Source organism: Oncorhynchus kisutch, linkage group LG10, assembly GCF_002021735.2.
Source record: "Oncorhynchus kisutch isolate 150728-3 linkage group LG10, Okis_V2, whole genome shotgun sequence".
In the NCBI taxonomy this organism is placed as follows: domain Eukaryota; kingdom Metazoa; phylum Chordata; class Actinopteri; order Salmoniformes; family Salmonidae; genus Oncorhynchus; species Oncorhynchus kisutch.
In genome coordinates, this window is record NC_034183.2 from 39,338,995 (window position 1) to 39,362,385 (window position 23,391).

General features: G+C 44.0%; 1 protein-coding gene across 7 annotated transcripts in view; it reads right to left on the bottom strand.

Annotated features, from left to right (window-relative positions):
- Positions 1–219: 219 nt before the first annotated feature.
- The window catches only part of dnajc6 (DnaJ (Hsp40) homolog, subfamily C, member 6), a 57,495-nt gene continuing 34,323 nt past the window's right edge, over positions 220–23,391 (bottom strand). For 3 of the 7 annotated variants that reach the window (XM_031833654.1, XM_031833653.1, XM_031833649.1), the window contains 14 exons: positions 20,355–20,477; positions 18,971–19,104; positions 18,115–18,309; positions 17,793–17,910; positions 15,278–15,357; positions 14,902–15,095; positions 11,379–11,783; positions 7,435–7,590; positions 6,929–7,027; positions 6,511–6,648; positions 5,997–6,344; positions 5,625–5,773; positions 5,092–5,268; positions 220–2,541 (listed from right to left, as the gene is read on the bottom strand). In XM_031833654.1, the coding sequence (XP_031689514.1) occupies positions 2,440–2,541; positions 5,092–5,268; positions 5,625–5,773; positions 5,997–6,344; positions 6,511–6,648; positions 6,929–7,027; positions 7,435–7,590; positions 11,379–11,783; positions 14,902–15,095; positions 15,278–15,357; positions 17,793–17,910; positions 18,115–18,309; positions 18,971–19,104; positions 20,355–20,477 (2,418 nt within the window). In that variant the 3' untranslated portion in view covers positions 220–2,439. The remainder of the gene's footprint in view (positions 2,542–5,091; positions 5,269–5,624; positions 5,774–5,996; positions 6,345–6,510; positions 6,649–6,928; positions 7,028–7,434; positions 7,591–11,378; positions 11,784–14,901; positions 15,096–15,277; positions 15,358–17,792; positions 17,911–18,114; positions 18,310–18,970; positions 19,105–20,354; positions 20,478–23,391) is intronic. The other 4 variants (XM_031833655.1, XM_031833652.1, XM_031833651.1 and 1 more) reach the window with 2 other exon arrangements.

The following is a 23,391-nucleotide window of genomic DNA, read 5'->3' on the forward strand; positions in this document are numbered from 1 at the left end:
ATGTGGTTCCAGATGTGATCACTGTAATTAATAATCTACTGTGATCTTAAAGTACATTTTCACAAATACAATTAACATGGATATATCAATATATGTCTAATTTATGCATAATAACAATCCTGACAAAGATTGAGTCTCACAAAAGTCTGTGAAAGGGGCCGTGAACACTGTAGCTGCAGAATGCATTTGTGGGGAAATAATGAAAACAGACACATTTGATTGGTCTGTTGTTTCTCACTCCATGTTCTACTTCTCTATTTATTTGTGCATTGCACCTCATCACGTCATCACTATGTACATCCTGTGAGGGTAAACAGAACCCACAAAGAGAAACACAGAAACAGAAGTTAACACTTTTAGTAGTAATGCTTTTACAGCAGACAAGCAAACACGTACAGTAGTTGTATTCAAATCGTATCACATCCTCATGTACGTGCAGCGGTTTCAACAACACACATCCACTATATAGAGAGGTTTAGCGTTTTAACATTGCCTTAAGATTGCAGGTAGACAGAGATTTCAATCAGCAAGGGAGCATATAGGGCTTATCTCACAAACACACACACACAACCTCAGTGTACATACATACTGTACATACATACATACATACTACACAGCCACAACTCCTGCCATTGGTATAGTCACCAGAAAAAGCATCATAGCCTACAGCGGACAGACAGTCTCTTTAGTTCTGCACTGCTCAGTGGTCAGTCAGTGCACACGTTAGTCCACAACCCAGGCGGTGCCATTTCACAAAGGATGGAACCCAGGAAAGGGTTGACAGTGTCAGTATACAAGCAGAGAGAAAAAAAAAACAAGTGAGTGGTTGTATCAGATGAAATAGATGTGCAGTGTCTCTCTTGTTCTCGTTTAGCGAAATGGTCCACATAGATAAGAGAGAACAAGCCTTGCTGAAACATTGATATACAGCTTTCGGTATGTTAAGACATGGTTGTACATGTCAGGTATTGTATGTTTTCATGAAATCCTTTCAGAGTGCTGACACACAGATGAGGGATAGATGGCTCCATGTTAGGGTCTGGATAGTAGTCAAACAAAACGCCAGTATCATGAGCATGTATTATGAAATGATGTGCCACCATATGCAGTAAGATAAAGTCCAAGTCCTTCAATAAGTGGTCCCAGTCAGTGCATGCAGTAAATATATGCTTCAAACAAAGAAGGGGGGGGGGGGGGGGGCTCTTACTGAAGCAGATGCAGATGCACATGAACATAAAATTGCTTGATGGGTTATTTGTCCTACACCAGATACCGTATTTTGAAACACCCATCTGCAAACGACATCAGTGACATGTGCCCTTGGATTAAAACGTCATTTCACTCGTGGGTCAATTAGCAAAGGCTTCCGAGAGAGACAGCAGAGGGACAGGAAAAAGACCCCCACTGTATTTCACTGAAACATTCTCCAAAATAAAACACCAGTTCTTCTTTGGGAGGGATCAACATAGACATGAGCGTCACAGTATGACACAAACATCCGATAGTACAAGTGAATAAGTTAACATCATTAAAAGTAAATACACGACTAATGGCGTTGATGAGCCCGATGGAAACACTAGCAGCAGCAGTTTGGTTCTTAGATAAGTACAGTAGTGTGATATGGAATTATTCTATGATATATTTTACACCTTGGTTCCTATGAGACTGTAGACACCGGACAGAGGCTGTAAAGACACGAATGAGTTCCTTTAGAGTGACTATAGGCTGCAAACGAGTCACCAGACTAACCTAATGACGTACTGCACCTTTCTAAACACAAGAACCAGCCAGTTGTGCTTTTTTGAAACACTGAGTCTCTTTTGTTGTTATTTGACAGTAAAACATTGATAGAACATCTTCCTTGGCGATTATAGTTCATACAGTCATATCCTGGCTGTTACACAGCACCTGTGACTAACCACACTGTGACCACAGGTGTCACTATCACCTGTGACTAACCACACTGTGACCACAGGCGTATCGTTATCACCTGTGACTAACCACACTGTGACTACAGGTGTGTCATTATCACCTGTGACTAACCACACTGTGACTACAGGTGTGTCATTATCACCTGTGTCCGGGTGTATTAGGTGGACAGTATCATTATTTGGTGATGTGTCTCCATAGACAGCTGGATGACTCTGCGTTGCTTGGTTCAGGACTAGGACACGTAGGGACAGCATTGAACAGTTCTTGTTGGACAGTGCTGCCACCAGATACATAAGATAGGTGGGTGGGCAGATATTTTTTCTGACACGGTTACACTGTTAGTCTGGCTATTGGAGGTCTCTATGGAGTCCACGGGACAGTAAAGAGAAGAGAAGGCGACGGGAGTCACAGATCTGGTGGGAGCTTGATTATTGTTCACGGAGGGGTCAGGGGTGGGTGGGCATGAACCCTGTCTCGCTTTCTCTCTCTCTCTCTTTTTCTATCAACTCAGTAGAGTGCTTTCTGTCCTTGGCTGTCAAATTCTGACCAGGCGTCATTCAGTTCCATAAAAATCATCTTGGCATATTGTTCATAGGGCTGTCCCGTGGCCTGGGAGAGGGGAAGATGGGAAGAAAAAAAAACATCAATCAGTAGGCAGGTTCCTATTGACCCAGGTTTATACGCCAAAAGAGAAACACAGAAACACAGAATGTATTGCGATGTGTAATGAAAAACGGCAGCTATAGAAGAAATGTTCTAAAGATTGAAAAAAATGTGGATCCGTTCAACAGGGGTGGATTTCTTTTGTCAACCTTTCTTTGTTGCGAAAAATGGTGATGGAAATGTTGACTGAATATTTTTCAAATAAATGATGGTTGCCGAATCGTTTGGAAGGTACGTGATATCCTCACGTAACCATAGTATAAAGCTCCACTCCACATTTAATTCGAAATGCCTACTGCTTACTAAAGCAATAGATAGAATGCAATGAAGTATATTTTGGTGAGCATTTGACAACTGTGTTTTTCCACTAATTGCATTATGGAACGAACCTACTGTCTTGTGTGCATTGCTGAGCTTATAATGTGAAGAAAGAATAAACTCAGCAAAATAAAGAAACGTCCCTTTTTCAGGACTCTGTCTTTCAAAGATCATTCGTAAATATCCAAATAACGTCACAGACCTTGTAAAGGGTTTAAATGTAAAAGGTTTAAAGGGTTTAAACACTTTCCCATGCTTGTTTAATGAACGGCAGGTAGTCTAGTGGCAACAGATAGCCTAGTGGTTAGAGCATTGGGCCAGTAACCAAACATGTTGCTAGATCGAATCCCAGAGTTGACAAGGTTAAAATCTGTCGTTCTTAATTTGTTCTTAACTGATTTGCCTAGTTAAATAGAGGTTAAATAAATAAAATGAACCATAAACAATTAATGAACATGCACCTGCGCTTACAGATGTTAGACAATTAAGGTCACAATTATGAAAACTTAGGACACAAAAGAGGCCTTTCTACTGACTCTGAAAAACACCAAAAGAAAGATGCCCAAGGTCCCTGCTCAGCTGTGTGAACGTGCCTTAGGCACGCTGCAAGGAGGTATGAGGACTGCAGTTGTGGCCAGGGCGATAAATTGCAATGTCTGTACTGTGAGATGCCTAAGACAGCACTACAGGGACAGTTGATCGTCCTCGCAGTGGCAGACCACGTGTAACAACACCTGTACAGGATCGGTACATCCGAACATCACACTTGTGGGACAGGTACAGGATGACAACAACTGCCCGAGTTACACCAGGAACACACAATCCCTCCATCAGTGCTCAGACTGTCCACAATAGGCTGAGAGAGGCTGGACTGAGGGCTTGAAGGCCTGTTGTTAGGCAGGTCCTCACCAGACATCACCGGCAACAACGACGCCTATGGGCACAAACCCACTGTCGCTGGACCAGACAGGACAGGCAAAAAGTGCTCTTCACTGACAACTTGTGGTTTTGTCTCAATGAGTGTTACACCGAGGCCTGTACTCTGGAGGTGGAGGGTCCCTGTAACGCACAGCATGGTCTGGGGCGGTTTGTCACAGCATCATCGGACTGAGCTTGTTGTCATTGAAGGCAATCTCAACGCTGTGCGTTGCAGGGAAGACATCCTCCTCCCTCATGTGGTACCCTTCCTGCAGGCTCATCCTGACATGACCCTCCAGCATGACAATGCCACCAGCCATATTGCTCGTTCTGTGCGTGATTTCCTGCAAGACAGGAATGTCAGTGTTCTGCCATAGCCAGCGAAGAGCCTGGATCTCAATCCCATTGAGCACGTCTGGGACCTGTTGGATCGGTGGGTGAGGGCTAGGGCCATTCCCCCCAGAAATGTCCGGGAACTTGCAGGTGTCTTGGTGGAAAAGTGGGGTAACATCTCACAGCAAGAACTGGCAAATCTGGTGCAGTCGATGAGGAGGAGATGCAGTCCAGTACTTAATGCAGCTGGTGGCCACACCCAGATACTGACTGTTATTTTAGATTTTGACCCCTCCTTTGTTCAGGGACACATTATTCAATTTCTGTTAGTCACATGTCTGTGGAACCTGTGCACTTTGTCTCAGTTGTTGAATCTTGTTATAATCATACAAATATTTACACATGTTAAGTTTGCTGAAAATAAACGCAGTTGACAGTGAGAAGACGTTTCTTTTTTTGCTGAGTTTAGTTTATCAACATTTTAAGCTAAAGGTTCTGATCTGTTGCATCAGCCTCATAGCTTTAAACACAGAATAAGTCAACCTTTCTACTATGGGGAATAGTAGTTACTCATCTTGTTGGCTGAGGAAAAGTAAATGTTGACAGTTATTTTAACATCTTCAATGTGCGTATCGGAATTCGGTAAGAAGGTCTCCCCAAGTTGCATGTTCTGTTAAGATGAACTAGCATCATCTAAATGTGATATCTACCATTCTGAACACTGTGGGTGGACACCATAATCAGGTTACACACCCAATGCATATGAGTCTGGTAAATTTCTCAAATGTCCAGTAAATTAAAATGTTGCCGATCAAATGTCCGGAGACACATTTTCCTAACGGAAAGCGTGGAAACGTGTGAATGTATGCGTGTGTGCTTACTTGCGTACGTGTGGGTTACAATGTAAACCTCTCCCTTCCATCTCACCTTGTCCGGATGGACGACCAGCACGGCTTTGCGGTAAACCTTCTTGACCTGCTCTGGGGTCACCAGGTCAGCCATGCCTACAGGCTTCCAGCGGGTCTCCCCCTCCCAGAGCACTGTGTGCATGGTGGACAGCAAGGCCCGGATGTTACGCTCCTTCCCCTCGATCCAATCCAGAATCTGGGGGTAGAGAGGGGAAAACCAAGGTCAGATAAACAGGAGACTCACCGATACAACAAAGATCTCACAAGCCTTCTTACAAATCCTCAGCTTATTTTTCTCTGGCTGTCCAAAGAGGCTCTAATAATATATTACATGTTTATGTAAATCAACTTACAGTGATGCATGCATACATTTTACATGTGGGTGGTCCTGGGAATCGAACCCACGATCCTGGCATTGTAAGCGTCATGCTCTACCAACTAAGCTACAGAGGACCAACATTTGACTCCCTTCCCCCCCTGTAGTCCTACTGTATCTTCACGGAACTCTCCAACTCTTGGTCCAAGGCTAGTGATTGGCCACTGTAAGACTACCTTGAGTTTCTCGGGGTCCATCTCTTTAGCCATCTCCTCCTTCCTCATCTCTGCTATTGTCCTGGGACCTTCCTTCTTTTTGGCTCCAGCAAAACCTTGGCCAGACAGCAGGTCATCGAAGTTAGCCGTTGCAACTTTGGGCTTGGTACCTGGGAGGGAGAACATCTTCTCTCATCTCGCTTACAAAACAGTATATGTGCAGTCTTATGATGAATGACTACCAGCACAAATCACATGCATACAGGTCAGTTTCAGGTGGCACATTTGTCCATTAATCAAGAGCAACACAAGTTATTTTGGGGGAAAAACAACCCAACAGTCTATCCATCCCAATATGATTATAACCAGCCTCCCAGTCTCCCATTGACTCACCCATGTTGGGCTGTGGTTTCCCGGCTGCATTGGGAGCAGCCCCTCCTCCCATGGCAGAGAAACTGATGTTGTAGTTGGGTCTGTTGGAGGGGGAAGTGTGCGGCATGGAGTGGCTGGGGCTGGGTTTGGGCTGGGAGGGTGGGCCACCCTGACCCTGGGGTTGGGGCTGCCACCCTGCCTGCCCTCCACCACCGCCACCACCGGGCTGCCACGAGGGGAAGCCTGTGTTAGCCTGCCAGCCCCCACCGTGCTGGGGCGAGGGAGGAGGCCGTGAGGGGGAGCCCATGGGTGGAAAGGCAGGGGTGGTGCCTGTAGGGGTGGTAGGCTTACTGGAGAAGCCAGAGCCTCCTATAGACAGAGATATAAGGAGGAATGTTCACAGAAAGTTCAACACAGAGAATGAAGTTAGCTATCTATAACATAACTGTCATAACACAACTAGCATAACATAACGTAACATGACATGACATATTTTATAGCATCTGTTAGTACAGTATTGGAAGCCTTCACTGACCTCCCAGACTGCCCCCCAGGTTTCCAATATCAGCAAATGGGTCCAGGGTCTTGGGTTTGACCTGGTGTGTGGGGGTGCTGTGGACTGATCCGGTAGGACTGGTGCTGGCTGACCTACTGCCCATACCAAAACCCCCTCCTAACACAGAATTCACAACAACACAGTTGAAATACTGTACAATACAGTGGGCACTGCCGTTCTATGAATGTGATTCTCATGAGCACCAGTAGAGGGCACTATTAAGTAGGGAGCCTTCTGACGTGAACACATGCTTGCTTCCTTATTTTGGCACAGTACGCTGGATGATCGATAGCATGCCATAGTTCTCTGTTGTTCGTGGCAGATGGTAGTTCCTATGTTCTCAGACCAGTGCCTCTGCAGATGTCGTCCGTAAATGTGGCACATCAGTAGAGCTTACCTGGAGCTGCAGACTTGTTCCAGTCCCATCCTCCCATGGCGTTGGGAGGCTGCTGAATGGTGACCACAGGGGTGGTGGGCGGGACTGGGGAGCTCCGTCCTATCAGAGCACAGAAACATCAGTGACAGGCACGCCTAACAGACAATCGGAGGAAAGAGATGAGGTCATGCTACCATCACAAACAGACATATAACCATACCACAAATCCTAACCACATTATTACCATTGCTGTTAGGCTACCCAACTAAGAGTGGAACCATACCAATATCAATAGCAATCACTGTAACAATACAATAGCCATTCCATTCAGATCTCCCTCAAAACCTGCAGCTTAAATTCCCATTGATCAACACACATTATGTGCATGCATATGCAGCAGTACATTACCCAACACAAACGTTTGGCTAAAGCAACAGAGTATCAGTGTAAAGAAGTGAATAGTGGATAGTGAGAAATGTTAGTGGATAGATGGTGCCTCTACAGATGCAGTGTAGTCATGCCATCACCCTTGCCAGTGTTCTGCATAGTGGGGGACGGAGAGCGAGCTGCATGCAGGAGGGGGGCAGGCAGCCCCAGGTTACCAAGGTTACCTGCTGGACCCCGGAAGGAACCCATCAGCTCCTGGGGCTTGGGCATCGGACCCGCCCCAAATGGGTCGAATGCTGGGTGGGCAGAGAGAAAAGCATAAACCATACTTTACTATTCGATTCAATTCAATACATTTTATTTATCTTGGACTGGCATTTATTTCTGGATGGCATAGGAAACAGATAGTATGTTAATCTATGTACACATCTGTGAGAAAATAAAATAAACAGATGAATAAACTTGAATTCCCTGCGTGGTCACCCACGACTCCAACACCATCGTCATTAAGTTTGCAGATGGCACAGCGGTGGTAGGCCTGATAACTGACAACGATGAGACAGCCTATAGGGAGGAGGTCTGACAACAACCTCTCCCTCAATGTGAGTAAGACAAAAGAGCGTGGACCACAGGAAAAGGAGAGCCAAGCATACCCCCATTCACATTGACAGGGCTTTAGTGGAATGGGTCGAGAGCTTCAAGTTCCTTGGTGTCCACATCACCAACAAACTATTATGGTCCAAACACAACAAGACAGTCGTGAAGAGGGCACGACAACGCCTATTCCCCCTCAGGAGACTGAAAAGATCCTCAAAAAGTTCTACAGCTGCACCATCGAGAGCATCCTGACTGGTTGCAACACCACTTAGTATGGCAACTGCTCAGCATCCGACCATAAGGTGCTACAGAGGGTAGCGCTTACGGCCGAGTACATCACTGCAGCAAAGCTTTCTGCCATCCAGGACCTCTATACCAGGCGGTGTCAGAGGAAGACCCTAAAAATAGTCAAAGACAATAGCCACCCTAGTCATAGACTATCTCTGCTACCACACAGCAAGTGGTACCAGAGCACCAAGTCTAGGTCCAAAAGGCTCCTTAACAGCATCTACCTGTAAGCCATAAAACTGCTAAGCAGTTAATCAAATGGCTACACAGACTATTTGTATAAACCCCCTTTTTTGCACTGCTGCTACTTGCTATTTACCCCTACCTACAGTATATGTACACATTACCTCAACTAACCTGTACCGGTACCCCCTGTATACAGCCTCGTTATTATTATTTTGTTATTTTTTTGTGTTATTTGTGTTATTTTTTTCTTACTTTATTTTATATTAATTATTTTCTTAATACCTTTAAAAAAATCTGCATTGTTGGTTAAAGGCCTGTAAGTAAGGATTTCACGGTAAGGTCTACACCTGTTTTATTCAGTGCAGGTGACAAATACAATTTGATTTGATTTGAATTGAGTTGATCAGCAACTAAGTACAGTTGAAGTCGGAAGTTTACATACACCTTAGCCATTTACATTTGAACTCAGTTCAAGAATATGAAATGTCAGAATAATAGTAGAGAGAATGATTTATTTCAGCTTTTATTTCTTTCATCATATTCCCAGTGGGTCAGAAGTTTACATACACTCAATTAATATTTGGTAGCATTGCCTTTAAATTGTTTAACTTGGGTCAAATGTTTCGGGTAGCCTTCCACAACCTTCCCACAATAAGTTTGGTGAATTTTGGCCCATTCCTCCTGACAGAGCTGGTGTAACTGAGTCAGATTTGTAGGCCTCTTTGCTCACACACGCTTTTTCAGTTCTGTCCACAAATTTTCTGTAGGGTTGAGGTCAGGGCTTTGTGATGGCCACTCCAATAACTTGACTTGTTGTCCTTAAGCCATTTTGCCACAACTTTGGAAGTATGCTTGGGGACCTTGTCCATTTGAAAGACCCATTTGCGACCAAGCTTCAACTTCCTGACTGATGTCTTGAGATATATATCCACATCCTTTTCCTTCCTCATGAGGCCATCTATTTTGTGAAGTGCACCAGTCCCTCCTGCAGCAAAGCACAACCCCAACATGATGCTGCCGTGCTGCTACACGGTTGGATGGTGTTCGTCGGCTTGCAAGCCTCCCCCTTTTTCTTCCAAACATAACGATGGTCATTATGGCCAAAAAGTAATATTTTTGTTTCATCAGAACAGAGGACATTTCTCCAAAAAGTACAATCTTTGTCAAATGTGCAGTTGCAAACCGTAGTCTGGCTTTTTTTATAGCTGTTTTGGAGCAGTGGCTTCTTCCTTGCTGAGCTGCCTTTCAGGTTATGTCGATATAGGACTCGTTTTACTGTGGATATAGATACTTTTTTACCTGTTTCCTCCTGCATCTTTACATGGTCCTTTGATGTTATTCTGGGATTGCACTTTTTTTTCAACCTCTTATTCATGCATTCAGGTCAGAGCACTAGTTGGAATATTGGAAAATTGTAAAGCCCTTGCTAGAGTAGTCTTGCGCACCAGACACTTCATCTCCAAGCTATGCACAGGAAGTAAAGACTTTTAGCAGTACAACTACTATTTTTTTTCTTCTATTTACTTTTTTTTCTCTCTGAATTGTTGAGAAGGGCCAGTAAGGAAACATTTTACTGTCAGTCTACACCTGTTGTTTACGAAGCATGTGACAAATAAAATGTGATTTTGACTACTACTACTATTCCTACTACTATTAACTGAGCAAGAGGACAAGCACATTAGAGTGTCTAGTTTGAGAAACAGACACCTCAGAAGTCCCAAACAGACACCTTCATTAAATAGTACATGCAAAACACCTGTCTCAACGTCAACAGTGAAGAGGCGACTCCGGGATGCTGGCCTTCTAGGCAGAGTTGCAAAGAAAAAGCCATTTCTCAGACTGGCCAATAAAAACAAAAGATTAAGATGGGCAAAATAATACAGACACTGGACAGAGGAACTCTGCCTAGAAGGCCAGCATCCCGGAGTCGGGAAATCCACATAATTTTTCCTCCTTATGATGCCATCTATTTTGTGAAGTGCACCAGGCCCTCCTGCAGCAAAGCACCCCCACAACATGATGCTGCCACTCCAGTGCTTCACGGTTGGGATGGTCTTCTTCAGCTTGCAAGACACCCCTTTCATCCTCCAAACATAACGATGGTCATTATGGCCAAACAGTTCTATTTTTGTTTCATCAGACCAGAGGACATTTCTCCAAAAAGTATGATCTTTGTCCCCATGTGCAGTTGCAAACTGTAGTCAAGCTTTTTTATGCGGTTTTGGAGCAGTGGCGTCTTCCCTGCTGAGCGGCCTTTCAGGTTATGTCGATATAGGACTCGATTTACTGTGGATATAGATACTTTTGTACCTGTTTCCTCCAGCATCTTCACAAGGTCCTTTGCTGTTGTTCTGGGATTGATTTGCACTTTTCGCACCAAAGTACGTTCATCTCTCGGAGACAGAACACGTCTCGTTCCTGAGCGGGATGACGGCTGCATGGTCCCATGGTGTTTATACTTGCGTGCTATTGTTTGTACAGATGAACGTGGTACCTTCAGGCGTTTGGAAATTGCTCCCAAGAATGAACCAGACTTCTGGAGGTCTCCAATGTTTTTTCTGAGGTCTTGGCTGATTTCTTTTGATTTTCCCATGATGTCAAGCAAAGAGGCACTGAGTTTGAAGGTAGGCCTTGAAATACATCCACAGGTACACCTCCAATTGACTCAAATGATGTCAATTAGCCTATCAGAAGCTTCTAAAGCCATGACATCCTTTTTCTGGAATTTTTCAAGATGTTTTAAGGCACAGTCAACTTACTGTATGTAAACGTCTGACCCACAGGAATTGTGATACAGTGAATTATAAGTGAAATAATCTGTCTGTAAACAATTGTTGGAAAAATTACTTGTGTCATGCACAAAGTAGATGTCCTAACTGACTTGCCAAAACTATAGTTTGTTATTAACAAGAAAATTGTGAAGTGGTTGAAAAACAAGTTTTAATAACTCCAACCTAAGTGTATGTAAACTTCCGGCTTCAACTGTATGTTATAATATCCATTGACTAAGTACCTGGGGAGGGGCAAGGGGAGGTGGAGGGAGGGGCTATTTTCTGGGGGGTGGACTGGGCCGACGCGGGCCCACTCCCAGGCGGGGGCTGGGGGGAGGCTCCAAACAGATCCCCCAGGAGGTCCGTGGTGGTGTTGGTGGTGGGGGGCTGGGGTTTGGGGCAGGGGGGGTTCACAGCAGCCCCATCCAGGCCCAGGAGGTCAATTTCTTCTGGGGGAGGAGGAGCAGTGGCGAGGGCCTGAGGCTGCTCTGGTCTCTTGGGGCCCCTGGGGCCAGCCTGAGCCCCTCCGTGTCGCTCTCCGCTAGCGTTGCTCTGCTGGCTGGACAGGGACAGCATCTCATCATCAGACGGCTCACTGTCCTCCCCGTGAGGGCGACTGTCTGAACCACTGTGGGACCGGCTTGGCTCTGCACAGGTCAGAGGGCGGAGAGAGGGGAGGGGGAGAGGAGAGATATAAGAGGTAGGTCACATCAGGAAAACGTGGTCTTCCTTTAATACATGGGTTTGCTTCCCACAAAGTATTCTACAGGAGAACAGGAAATACAACTTTGCTATAGGTATGCATATTGCTAGCCACCACAGCAGAGTGACAAAGCTTATCTAACTTCACCCAGGGGAGCTGATTTCCTATAACTACAATAGCTAGCATCTCTACAATAGTATCTCTTTCCTCTCTGGAAAGGGTTCTACATTGAACTCAAAAGGGTTCTACCTGGAACCAAAAAGTAAAAAAAAAAAGGGTTCTCCTATGGGGACAGCTGAAGAACCCTTTTAGGTTCTAGATAACACCTTTTTAATGAGAGTGTTTTGTGGTCTCCTCTACTCTAGACCTTACCCTCCAAGTCCAGTCCCTCCATCTCATCTTGGAAGGAGAGAATGAAACCAATGTTAGGTTGAGAAATAACGTCAACAGCAGCTCTCAGTTAGCGGTGGCCATATGAGTGTCTGCCTATGTTTAGCTATCTGTGTCAGCGTGCATAGTTTCCATTTGCGTGTGTGTGTCTTGGAGCACACAGTATCTACAGGCCTCTGTGTGTACCTCTGTGTCAGCGCTTGTATCAATGCCGTGCTCGTCTGTGTCAGGTTGTATGTGTATGTTGTATGTTTGCATGCGTGCGTGTCAGGGTTTCCTTTAGACAACGTGACCGGGAAGATTCAAATTTACCGCCCATTTGAGAAATTTGCCGGATCCATATGCATTGGGTGTATAACCCATTAGTGTCCACCCACGGTGCTCAGAATGGTAGAAATCACATTTAGATTGTGGTAATTCATCTTATCAGAACATGCAACTCCTGTAATGAAGCAACCAATAAACATTTTCCAAAATATAATTTGTGGGAAAACACCATTCTAAAACAGTGCACCTGGGGAAACACCATTCTAAACAGTACACCTGGGAAAACACCATTCTAAACAGTACACCTGGGAAAACACCATTCTAAACAGTACACCTGGGAAAACACCATTCTAAAACAGTGCACCTGGGAAAACACCATTCTAAACAGTGCACCTGGGAAAACACCATTCTAAACAGTGCACCTGGGAAAACACCATTCTAAAACAGTGCACCTGGGAAAACACCATTCTAAACAGTACACCTGGGAAAACACCATTCTAAACAGTGTACCTGGGAAAACACCATTCTAAACAGTACACTTGGGAAAACACCATTCTAAACAGTGCACTTGGGAAAACACCATTCTATACTGTGCACCTTATGGCGGTTCCACACTGTACGTTAGAAACTTGGAAAGAGGGGGAACCTAAAGATGCAACAACTAGGATGGGTTGCTAATATGACTAGGATTGTGCCTTTGGCTTCTGGACAACGAAATAAAGTTGATTATGGAAATCAATACAACAGGAGAGAAATGGCATAGTGGTTCCAATAGGGAAGTAAAGGGAAATACAAAAACAAACAAAAAATACTTCAAAATACTTCACCAGAAAGCAGAGATTTAACCACAGAGGAATTGAGGATCATCAGCTTCTGATAAAAGAAAACTGCTGTGGATTGTTTCAAACCACAAGCTCATAAGCCTATGCCCGTTTGGGAAACCCGCAATTTGGGCAGCGCGCTTGGCAATATGCCTAGCTGATTATTGAGTTGGGGCTGTCAGCGGAAAGCATCTCAAATATGTGAAGTTAATGTGTCTTGAGTATAATTTAAAATGTTGAACAAGAAGGGGATAATGTGTGGCAAAGATACAGTGCATTTGGAAAGTATTCAGACCCCTTCACTTTTTACACATTTTGCAACGTTACAGCCTCAATTCTAAAATGTATTAGAAAATTGTTTTTCCTCATCAATCTACACACAATACCCCATAATTACAATGCGAAAAAAGTTTTTCGACATTTTTGCACATTTATAAAAAAGTAACATAAGAAATACTATTTATTTACCTAAGTTTTCAGACCCTTTGCTATGAGACTCGAAATTAAGCTTGATTGGACATGATTTGGAAAGGCACACACCTGTCTATATAAAGTCCCACAGTTGACAGTGCATATCAAGAGGAAAAACCAAGCAATGAGGTTGGAGGAATTGTGGGTAGATCTACGAGCAAGGATTGTGTCAAGGCACAAATCTGGGGAAGGGTACAAAAAAAAAGAACACAGTGGCATCCATCATTCTTAAATGGAAGTATGGAACCACCAAGACTGTTCCTAGAGCTGGGCGCCCGCCCAAAATGAGCAATCAGGGGAGAAGGGCCTTGGTCAGGGAGGTGACCAAGAACCCGATGGTCACTCTGACAGAGTTCCAGAGTTCATCTGTGGAAGTGGGAGAACCTTCCAGAAGGACAACCATCTCTGCAGCACTCCACCAATCAGGCCATTATAGTAAAGTGGCCAGACGGAAGACACTCCGCAGTAAAAGGCACATCACAGCCCGCTTGAAGTTTGCCAAAAGGCACCAAAAGGACTCTCAGACCCTGAGAAACAAGATTCTCTGGTCTGATGAAACCAAGATGGAAGTTTTTGGCCTGAATGCCAAGTGTCACGTCTGGAGGAAACCTGGTACCATCTCTACGGTAAAGCATGGTGGTGGCAGCATCATGCTGTGGGGATGTTTTTCAGTGGCAAGGACTGGGAGACTAGTCAGGATCGAGGGAAATATGAACAAAGCAAAGTACAGAAAGATCCTTGATGAAAATCTTCTCCAGAGCGCTCAGGACCTCAGACTGGGGCGAAGGTTCACCTTCCAACAGGACAATGACCCTAAGCACACAGCCAAGACAACGCAGGAGTCTCTGAATGTCCTCTGGCCCAGCCTGAGCCCGGACTTGAACCCGAACTAACATCTCTGGAGGATTTACATTTTTTGGATCGGCCAAAAGCCGGCAATTGCAGGCTAACGAAAACCCTGGTGTGTGTATCTGTGTGAACATCTTTGCCTGTGTGTGTGTGTTTCCATCTGGACTCACACAGTGTATCTGTGACTGCCACTATATGTGTGCGTCCATCTGTCCTGTGCGCCTCTGCCTGTGTGTCTGCGTGTTGTCCACCCCTCAACCCTACCTGCGATGGCGAGGGCGTCCTGGTGCTCTTGGTGACATGAGAACAGTACGTTGGGGATCAGGTCTTTATTAGGGAACTGTTCCCAGGGAGGGGTCAGGTCCTTCTGCTTGTCTGTACCCTCCACCTCAATGTCCACCAACACATGGAACAGTTGTGGGTACTTCTCTGGAGAGTCACACGCATCCAGCTCCGGCCTAGACAGGTGTGTGTGTGTGTGTGTGGTGTGTGTCAAGATAGAGAGTTAGTTAGTTCTTCGTTCACTGTTTCAAGCAAGAGCCATGTCCATATCATGACATATGCTGACATTTGAAACAATATCAAGTATTTCACATATTAATATTCACATGTACAGATGACAGAGGAGAGAGTCGCTCACTTTGTAAACTTTAACACGCTTGTCCCTGGAGCGATGAAGCCTGTGTGGAACTGGATCTGGAGTATCTGGGTGTTGGACACCTGCAAATACCAACCAGCAAATAACATAGTTAGTTTCAGGAAGTAGAATTCTTCTCAAACAATGCCACTGTGGAGACTTCTTAATTGAGTCTGAACGCATTAGTGCTTTGTTTATGTTCCTTCAGGGCACACAATCTGTCCGATTAGATGGTAATCCGTCCTTGTGTGCCAACGTGTCAGCGTGTGGCGATATCTTCCGGAGCGTAATCTCGGTCTGTAAAGGCCAATGTATCAGGATATGGTCTCATAAAATCAGAGCTCACAGAAACTCCCATAGTATAGCATATCATCATCTGTGAGTGTCAGTCTGTTCATATATATATATATACAGTGCCTTCGGAAAGCATTCAAACCCCTTGACTTTTTCCAAATGTTGTTACGTTACAGCCTTATTCTGAAATTGAGTAAATTGTTCCCCCCTCCCCTTTAATCTATACACAATACCCCATAATGACAAAAACAGATTTTTTAGAAGTGTTTGCAAATGTATTATAAATAAAAACCTGAAATATCACATTTACATAAATATTCAGACCCTGTATTTTGTTTTAAGCACCTTTGGCGGCGATTACAGCCTTGAGTCTTCTCAGGGATGACACTACAAGCTTGGCACACCTGTATTTGGGGAGTTTATCCCATTCTTCTCTGAAGATCCTCTCAAGCTCCTTCATGTTGGATGGGGAGCGTCGCTGCACAGCTATTTTTAGGTCTCTCCAGAGAGGTTAGATCGGGTTCAAGTCCAGGCTCTGGCCGGACCACTCAAGGACATTCAGAGACTTGACCCGAAGCCACTCCTGCATTGTCTTGGCCGTGTGCTTAGAAATGTTTTGTTACCCTTCCACAGATCTGTGCCTTGACACAGTCCTGTCTCAGAACTCTATGGACAATTCCTTCGACCTTATGGCTCTGACATGCACTGTCAACTGTGGGACCTTATATAGACAGTTGTGTGCCTTTTCAAATGATGTCCATTCAATTGAATTTACCACAGGTGGACTCCAATAAAGTTGTAGAAATATCTCAAGGATGATCAATGGAAACAGGATGCACCTGAGCTCGATTTAGTCTCATAGCAAAGAGTCTGAATACTAATGTAAATGAGGTATTTATGTTTTACTTTTTTTTAAAGTATATTTGTCATAATCTGCTATTGTGTGTAGAGAGGATTTGTATTTATTTCATCCATTTTAGAATAAGGCTGTAACGTAACAAAATGTGGAAGAAGTCAAGGGGTCTGAATACTTTCCAAAGGCAGTGTATATGTATATACAGTTGAAGTTGGAAGTTTACATACACTTAGTTTGGAGTTATTAAAACTTGTTTTTCAACCACTCCACAAATTTCTTGTTAACAAACTATAGTTTTGGCAAGTCGGTTAGGACATCTACTTTGTGCATGACACAAGAACATTTTCCAACAATTGTTTACAGACAAATTTACAGACAGACAAAAGCCTCCCTCTTTTTCCTCCAAACATAACGATGGTCGTTACGGCCAAACAGTTTCATCAGCCAAGAGGAAATTTCTCCAAAAAGTACAATCTTTGTCCCCATGTGCAGTTGCAAACCGTAGTCTAACTTTTTTATGGCGATTTTGGAGCAGTGGCTTCTTCCTTGCTGAGCGGCCTTTCAGGTTATGTAATCTGTTGTTGGAAAAATGACTTGTGTCATGCACAAAGTAGATGTCCTAACCGACTTGCCAAAACTATAGTTTGTTAACAAGAAATATGTGGATAGGTTGAAAAACGAGTCTGAAAGACTCTAACCTAAGTGTTTGTAACTTCGAACTTCAACTGTATATATATTTAAAACATACAATCTACCTGCATTGAAGCTGCACAACATTACATTACATTCAGTCATCCAGCAGACACGACCCACAGAGCGCCCCATCCAGAGCGACCCACAGGAGCAACCAGAGTCAAGCACCCCGCCCAAGGGCACAAGACAGATCCCCCACCCAGTCGAATTGGGGAACCGAACCAGTGACCTCTTGGACACCAGCCCAAGCTCCCAACCACCAGGCCACCAACCATCCAAGATCACCCCACAGTCCCCCCTGAAAAACCTCCCCTCCACTCCCCAACCCTCCCCCCAATCCACCATCCCCATTCAACCCAACCAAAACCATCACCCACCCAATGCGGGTAATAACCAACAAGAAAAGTGAGAAAAGCAAAGGAAAACAACTATGCTAAAACAAAAGCCATCAAGGATAACAAAAATTGAAACAGTAAGGCCAACTGTATGCATTTCTGTGTGTATGTGGCACTATTTACATGTGTGTATGTGTGTGTGTGTCCTTGTGTGTGCACATCTGTGCGTTTGAATGCGAGTGTGTGTGTGTGTGTATGCAGGTGTACAAGCGCTTGTGTGGCATCAGCCTCAGGCAAACAGTGTGTCAGTGTTGTTAGCGTGCTAGGCCTTATACTGTACCTTGGCCTGCAGTCGTCCTCCTATGGTGTTTCTCATATGATAGACAGAGATGACCACATCACCCTGGACATTCACACCTAGAGGGAAGACCACCTTCCCATCCTGGACCCTGTGCTCTCTGAGAAAAAGGGAGGGGGGGTGAGAGAGAGACAGAGAAAAAGAGAGAGGTAGTCAGAGATGGTGTGTGTGTGTGTGTGTGTGTGTGGGCGTCTCCGTGCACTAGATAATCCAGTCATGAGGATCCAGGATTAACAAAAATCAGGTGACAACCCAGGTCTCTGTGTGTCCGTCTGTCTTTATCTGTGTCTGCATCTGTGCCTACCGCATCCTCTCATAGTCCTGTGCCGTAGAGAAGATCTTCGTCTCCCCTATGAGGACCTCACAGAAAGGTCTGCAGCCGATGCGTTGTTTGTTGAAGCAGGGTACTGGACTCATGGTGACCGCCTTGACCACCAGGGGCTTTGAGTGGGGCAGGGAGGGCTTCTCTGATACCATACTGCACACATAGCCTATGTACCTGGAGAAGTGCGAGAGAAAGAGTATGCAAGGTCACACACATGAACCTCCCCTAAGCACTGAGTACGGCCTGTAAACAAACATAGTCTATTTACATTAATACAGGGGGTAAGATCATTTTTGTGCTCGAAAATCACAAAGCTATCCATCTTAAAGTTTTATACTTGAAATCGCTCCAATGTGCGGATGTTCTTGCATAAAAAGCATTCCCAGCGTCAAAACACAACGTCAAATCCCCAACAAAAGATGATGTTTGGTTTCCACTGTCCTTATACACCAGCCTCTCTCTTTTTGCACTGAAGGATGAAGGAGTCTTTGTTATTGAGAAGCAGCTGTGTGGTCAAGCGGCATGCTGTGTGGGTGTTAGGTCACCAAGGAGGGGTGTGTGTGTCGCGGCGACTCAGCCAATCGGAAAATAAATAGGCTCGTAAAGGATTTAGGAGAGCAATGGAGGGGGAGGAGGAAGGAGGCTTTTATGTTCATCCATCTAAACATGACCAAACTCAAAGTCGGGGAGGAGAAGACTGTTTACAGTGCCTCATTTTATTTTACTTCACTAATCGTGTGTTTTCACACACAGGCACACACTGTGTGTTCCCACACAGGCACACACACACACACAGGCACACACACACACACACACACCCTCTCTGTTGCCCTACCTCCGGTGCGAGGGCCAGAGGCCTGAGCCGGGTCTCTTGGCGCTGAGTAGCTGCATGGCGGGCACTGGGTTGCTGAAGAGGTGGCAAAAGCAGAACATGGCACAGACCAGCACACCCGAGGGAGCACGCCCATCCTGAAGAGGGTGAGTGAGAGAGCAATAGATGAAAAAGAGTTGCAGCAAGCTTACAGTGGATCACTTCACACAACTCAATGCATGATTCCTAGAAACTAGGAGGGCCGTTCCATGTTTCCTGTGCATGGCCAATATCTGTAGACTGGTCCCTGATCTGTTTTTGCTATCACTCTTGACAATGAGTGACAAGGAGTTGGGACGACGGTATCTGTGTTTTCAGCCCCACATCTACTTATTCCTCCACTAGCACTAAACAGGGACTCCACACACAGAGTTTATCACGTATCTGCTGCCACTGTGAGTGTTAGTAAACAGACGGCATGTAAATATATTTCCTGTCTCTTTTTGTTTAATGAACATATCCAGAGTTATAAATACATCCAGCATTCTTGCTTCAGCGCAACATTCGAGTTTTAGGAAGAGATTTTGAAGAACTCTCATAAATACTCAAAGTGACTGCTCGACACCGATAAACTTGCCAAGCACAATAAAATCACATACAGCACGGTGGAAAGCATTCCATTCCAGAGTCATAGTGTACTGTAGTACTTAAGTCAAATATGTACAGCGCACCTCTAAATATGTATATTTTCTCGACCCATAATGATTTTGCTGCAGCAAACGGACAATCAGGTTTTTGTCATTGCATCCTGCTGCAGTCCACAATTGTTCTATTCTCTCTTGAATACAGAGCTCATCTGTCTTTGCTAAAGGTCTGCAGTGCCAGTGAAAGAGCTCAGTGGGAACTGAAGCTGAAACAGAAACAGCAGCCTGAGATCTCCAAGCTGTGTTTCCCTTGGACCTCAGGCAGTCCCGATAACCCAAAACAAACCCAGGACAAACCCAGGACGGGAGGGAGGAAACAATAGAAGGAGGAGGATGAGGATGAGGAGACGGAAGAGATGGGGAGAGAGAGAGAGAGAGAGAGAGAGAGAGGGAGAAATGGTGTGTAAACAAGAAAGAAATGAGGACGGAGCGTGAATGAGATTCACTTTTGTATATTGTCTACTTCACTTGCTTTGGCAATGTTAACATATGTTTCCCGATGCCAATAAAGCACCTTGAATTGTATTGAATTGAATGATGGTTCTCAGGACAGAGGCGACGAGAAGAAGGGAAGGAGGAGGGTGTAGGAGATGGAGGTAGGAAGGTGGAGAGGAAGGAATGGCGTTTAAGCAAGGGAAGAGGAAAAAGGACAGAGTGAAGAAGATGAAAGTGAATCTGAATAACAACTCTGGGTCTGGTCTTACCGAGCAGGTGATGACACACACATTCTTGGGGTTCTGTTTGAGCCAGTTGTGCATATTCTTACACACCGCAAACAGGTTGTGCAGGCTGGGAGCCTGGCGGGGCGGCCAGTTACACTCCGAGACCTGGGGGGGGACAGAGAGAAAGGGGGGGGGGGGGGGGGAGAGGGAGGAGAGAAGGGGTTGTCGAGAAAGAGTGGGGAGAGAAGGGGGTGAAGAGAGACAGAGAGAAATAGAGAAATAGAGATTATCTGTGACACCCTTGCGGTGGCAGCAACATGTGCCCAAATCACAAGTTACCACGATGAGTCACGTAATTACAATGACATTACCAGAGAGCGAGAAAGAGAGCCATTTTGAATTCACACTTTCCCCCAATACACTAATATCTGCATGAGCAGAGGAAACTGCAGACTGCACAGCCATTTCAGCTGCATTGTACCAGTGAATGAGCAGAGTCTGAGCTCAGGAGGCTAGTCGTGACTTTAGACTTGAAAGTTACAATCCTTCATTGAAACAACAAACGCTCCCCACCTCTGTTTTGGTAACAAACAAAAAAACTGAAGTGGAGAAATGTAATCCCTCTTGAATTCATAGACCGAGGTATGAATGCAAGGACTAACCATCAATGACACAGTATCAAATATATAGAATTAAACTATGTTTTGAGGCTATACAATGTTTGTTTCCATTTACATGGTTCACAAACATTGGAGTCAAACAAGCTAATGCTATGGGTTCTGATGGGCTACGACAATTGAACTAATAAGCCCATTAGGCATTTTATAAATTATACTCTTCAAGAATCAATGGGTATCTATCATTAATTTATGTAGCAGCTAAGGATTTCACGAGGCCTATTTCAATGATTTCACGAGGCCTATTTCAATGATTTCACATGAAGCCTATTTCAATGGTTTCACATGAGGCCTATTTCAATGATTTCACATGATACTGTATGCCTAAATAATAACCACTACGCTAATAAATAAACACATTTTTCTTTGGATTATTTAATTACCTACAGCGTGTTATTTCAAGTTATCCTTTTGGAGTGAAACATCACATTGTTAAAAAAGATTAGTTGGGCAACTGAAGGCATCTAGGGCTTATGTTAACATTGATTGGGTTCGATGAAAATGATAGACCTTTCAAATGTTGTACACAAAGTTGCATGCAACATTATCAGCAAGTGACTTGATGTACTGTGCCAAAGCGATTTAGAGTTGTCAAACAGGAGTGTCACAATAATGGTAATATTGTCAAAATTCAGTTGTCAAAAATTCCTTTTAACAACCACAAAACAACTGCATGCCAACATGTTAGACAATAATTAAGAGTAGGCAAAGTGATGTACAGCCACATTCACCGTGGTTGTCTGAAGCGGGCTATAGAGTTCACAGCTGGCGATGCCTCATTGCGATTGGTTATTCCCCATCATTTGCAACAATGTCAATGAGTGTCATCACATTCTTTCCTTTGCAGTACCTCAAACTGTCAAGATTACCATCTTATAAAAACTCAGTTTGTCCTGGGAAGTGTTTTAAAGGCCCCCTGATGTCAAAAACTTGATTTTTCTATGTTTTATATATATTTCCACACTATGAGGTTAGAATAATACTGTGAAAATGCTGATAACTCCCTTTTAGTGTAAGAGTTGTTTGAAAAGACCACCTGAAATATCATCCTTTGTTGGGATGGAGTTTTGGCCTTCCATGGTGATATCATGCGATAAATTAGTTATTAGACCAATAAGAAAGAGAGTTCCAAACCTCTCTGCCAATTACAGCTAAGACCACTCCCAGATAGTAAGAGCTAAATTATTGTTTTGAGAAATTGCTCTTTGCTAAGAAGCTATTTTTGTTTCTTTTTTTTACCATTTTAATTTAAAACAATCACAGTAAGTTACTTAATTGTTACCCAGAGATGATTTGATATTGAGATAAAAACAGCTCTGTTTGACCTTTGACATTATCTTAAAACCTACTTTGAGCTAGGAGTTTTATTTTGTCTTGTATGTGTGTGTGTGTGTGTATGTGAGTGCGTGCCTGCCTGCCTGCCTGCATTATGAGAGAGGGGTGATGATGGTTGAAGGCTGGTGCCTCGTTGACACATAACTGGATGGAGCGATCTAGCTAGATAGAATCCAAGCATAACATCTCGTCACTGAAAAGTAAAGAAGCTGAAGTGGGGACCAGGGCCCATATCCACAAAGCATCTCAGAAAAGGTGCTAAGAATCTAGACAAACTCTGAGCCAGAAGTAAAATCAACTCATAAAAGTTTATCTCAGCTGGAAATCACAACAGTTTGAGGCAACTCAAAGGAAAGATAGTAAAAAAAACTCTAATTGACATTGTTGCAAATGATGGGGAATAACCAGTCGCGATGACGCATTGCCAGACAACATAAACGGTTGTAATGAGAAAACGTTTGAAATCATTGAATTTTGATGATATTATTGTTATATCAACACACTCATCCCTCCCGTTCAACAACTAAATCGCTTTGGCACAGTAGGCATCAAGTCGCTTGCCGATAATGTTGCATATATTTTTTTAAAGGTCTATCATTTTCACCGAACACAATCAAAGTGAACATATATTTTTAACAACGTGATATTGCGCTCCAAAGGAATAACTTGAAAGAATATGATAATGAAATAATCGAAAGAAAAATATGTGACTATGTGTTAGCGTAGTGGTTAGTATTTAGGCATGTAATGTGAATTAGGCCTAGAGAAATCATTGTCAAAAGCACAAGAGCTACTGTGGCATGTAGGTCGAGATTACTTACGGGTTGATTATATAGAAATATCAACAACAAACATGTAAACAACTGCAAAGCAATTGTTTGTCTATGCTGCATGAATCACTGACCTGCTACCTTTTTCGATTATCAAGACATCTGCTGGTACTCTTAACTAGTTAGGACAGCTCATGGAGGCTCCTAAATATATGTAGACTAGGTAGGACTCTTATGACTAAAGAGGCTTCATGCAGAGCTTTTATTTCGACCCATAAGAGTAGGCGTGAAATGTCT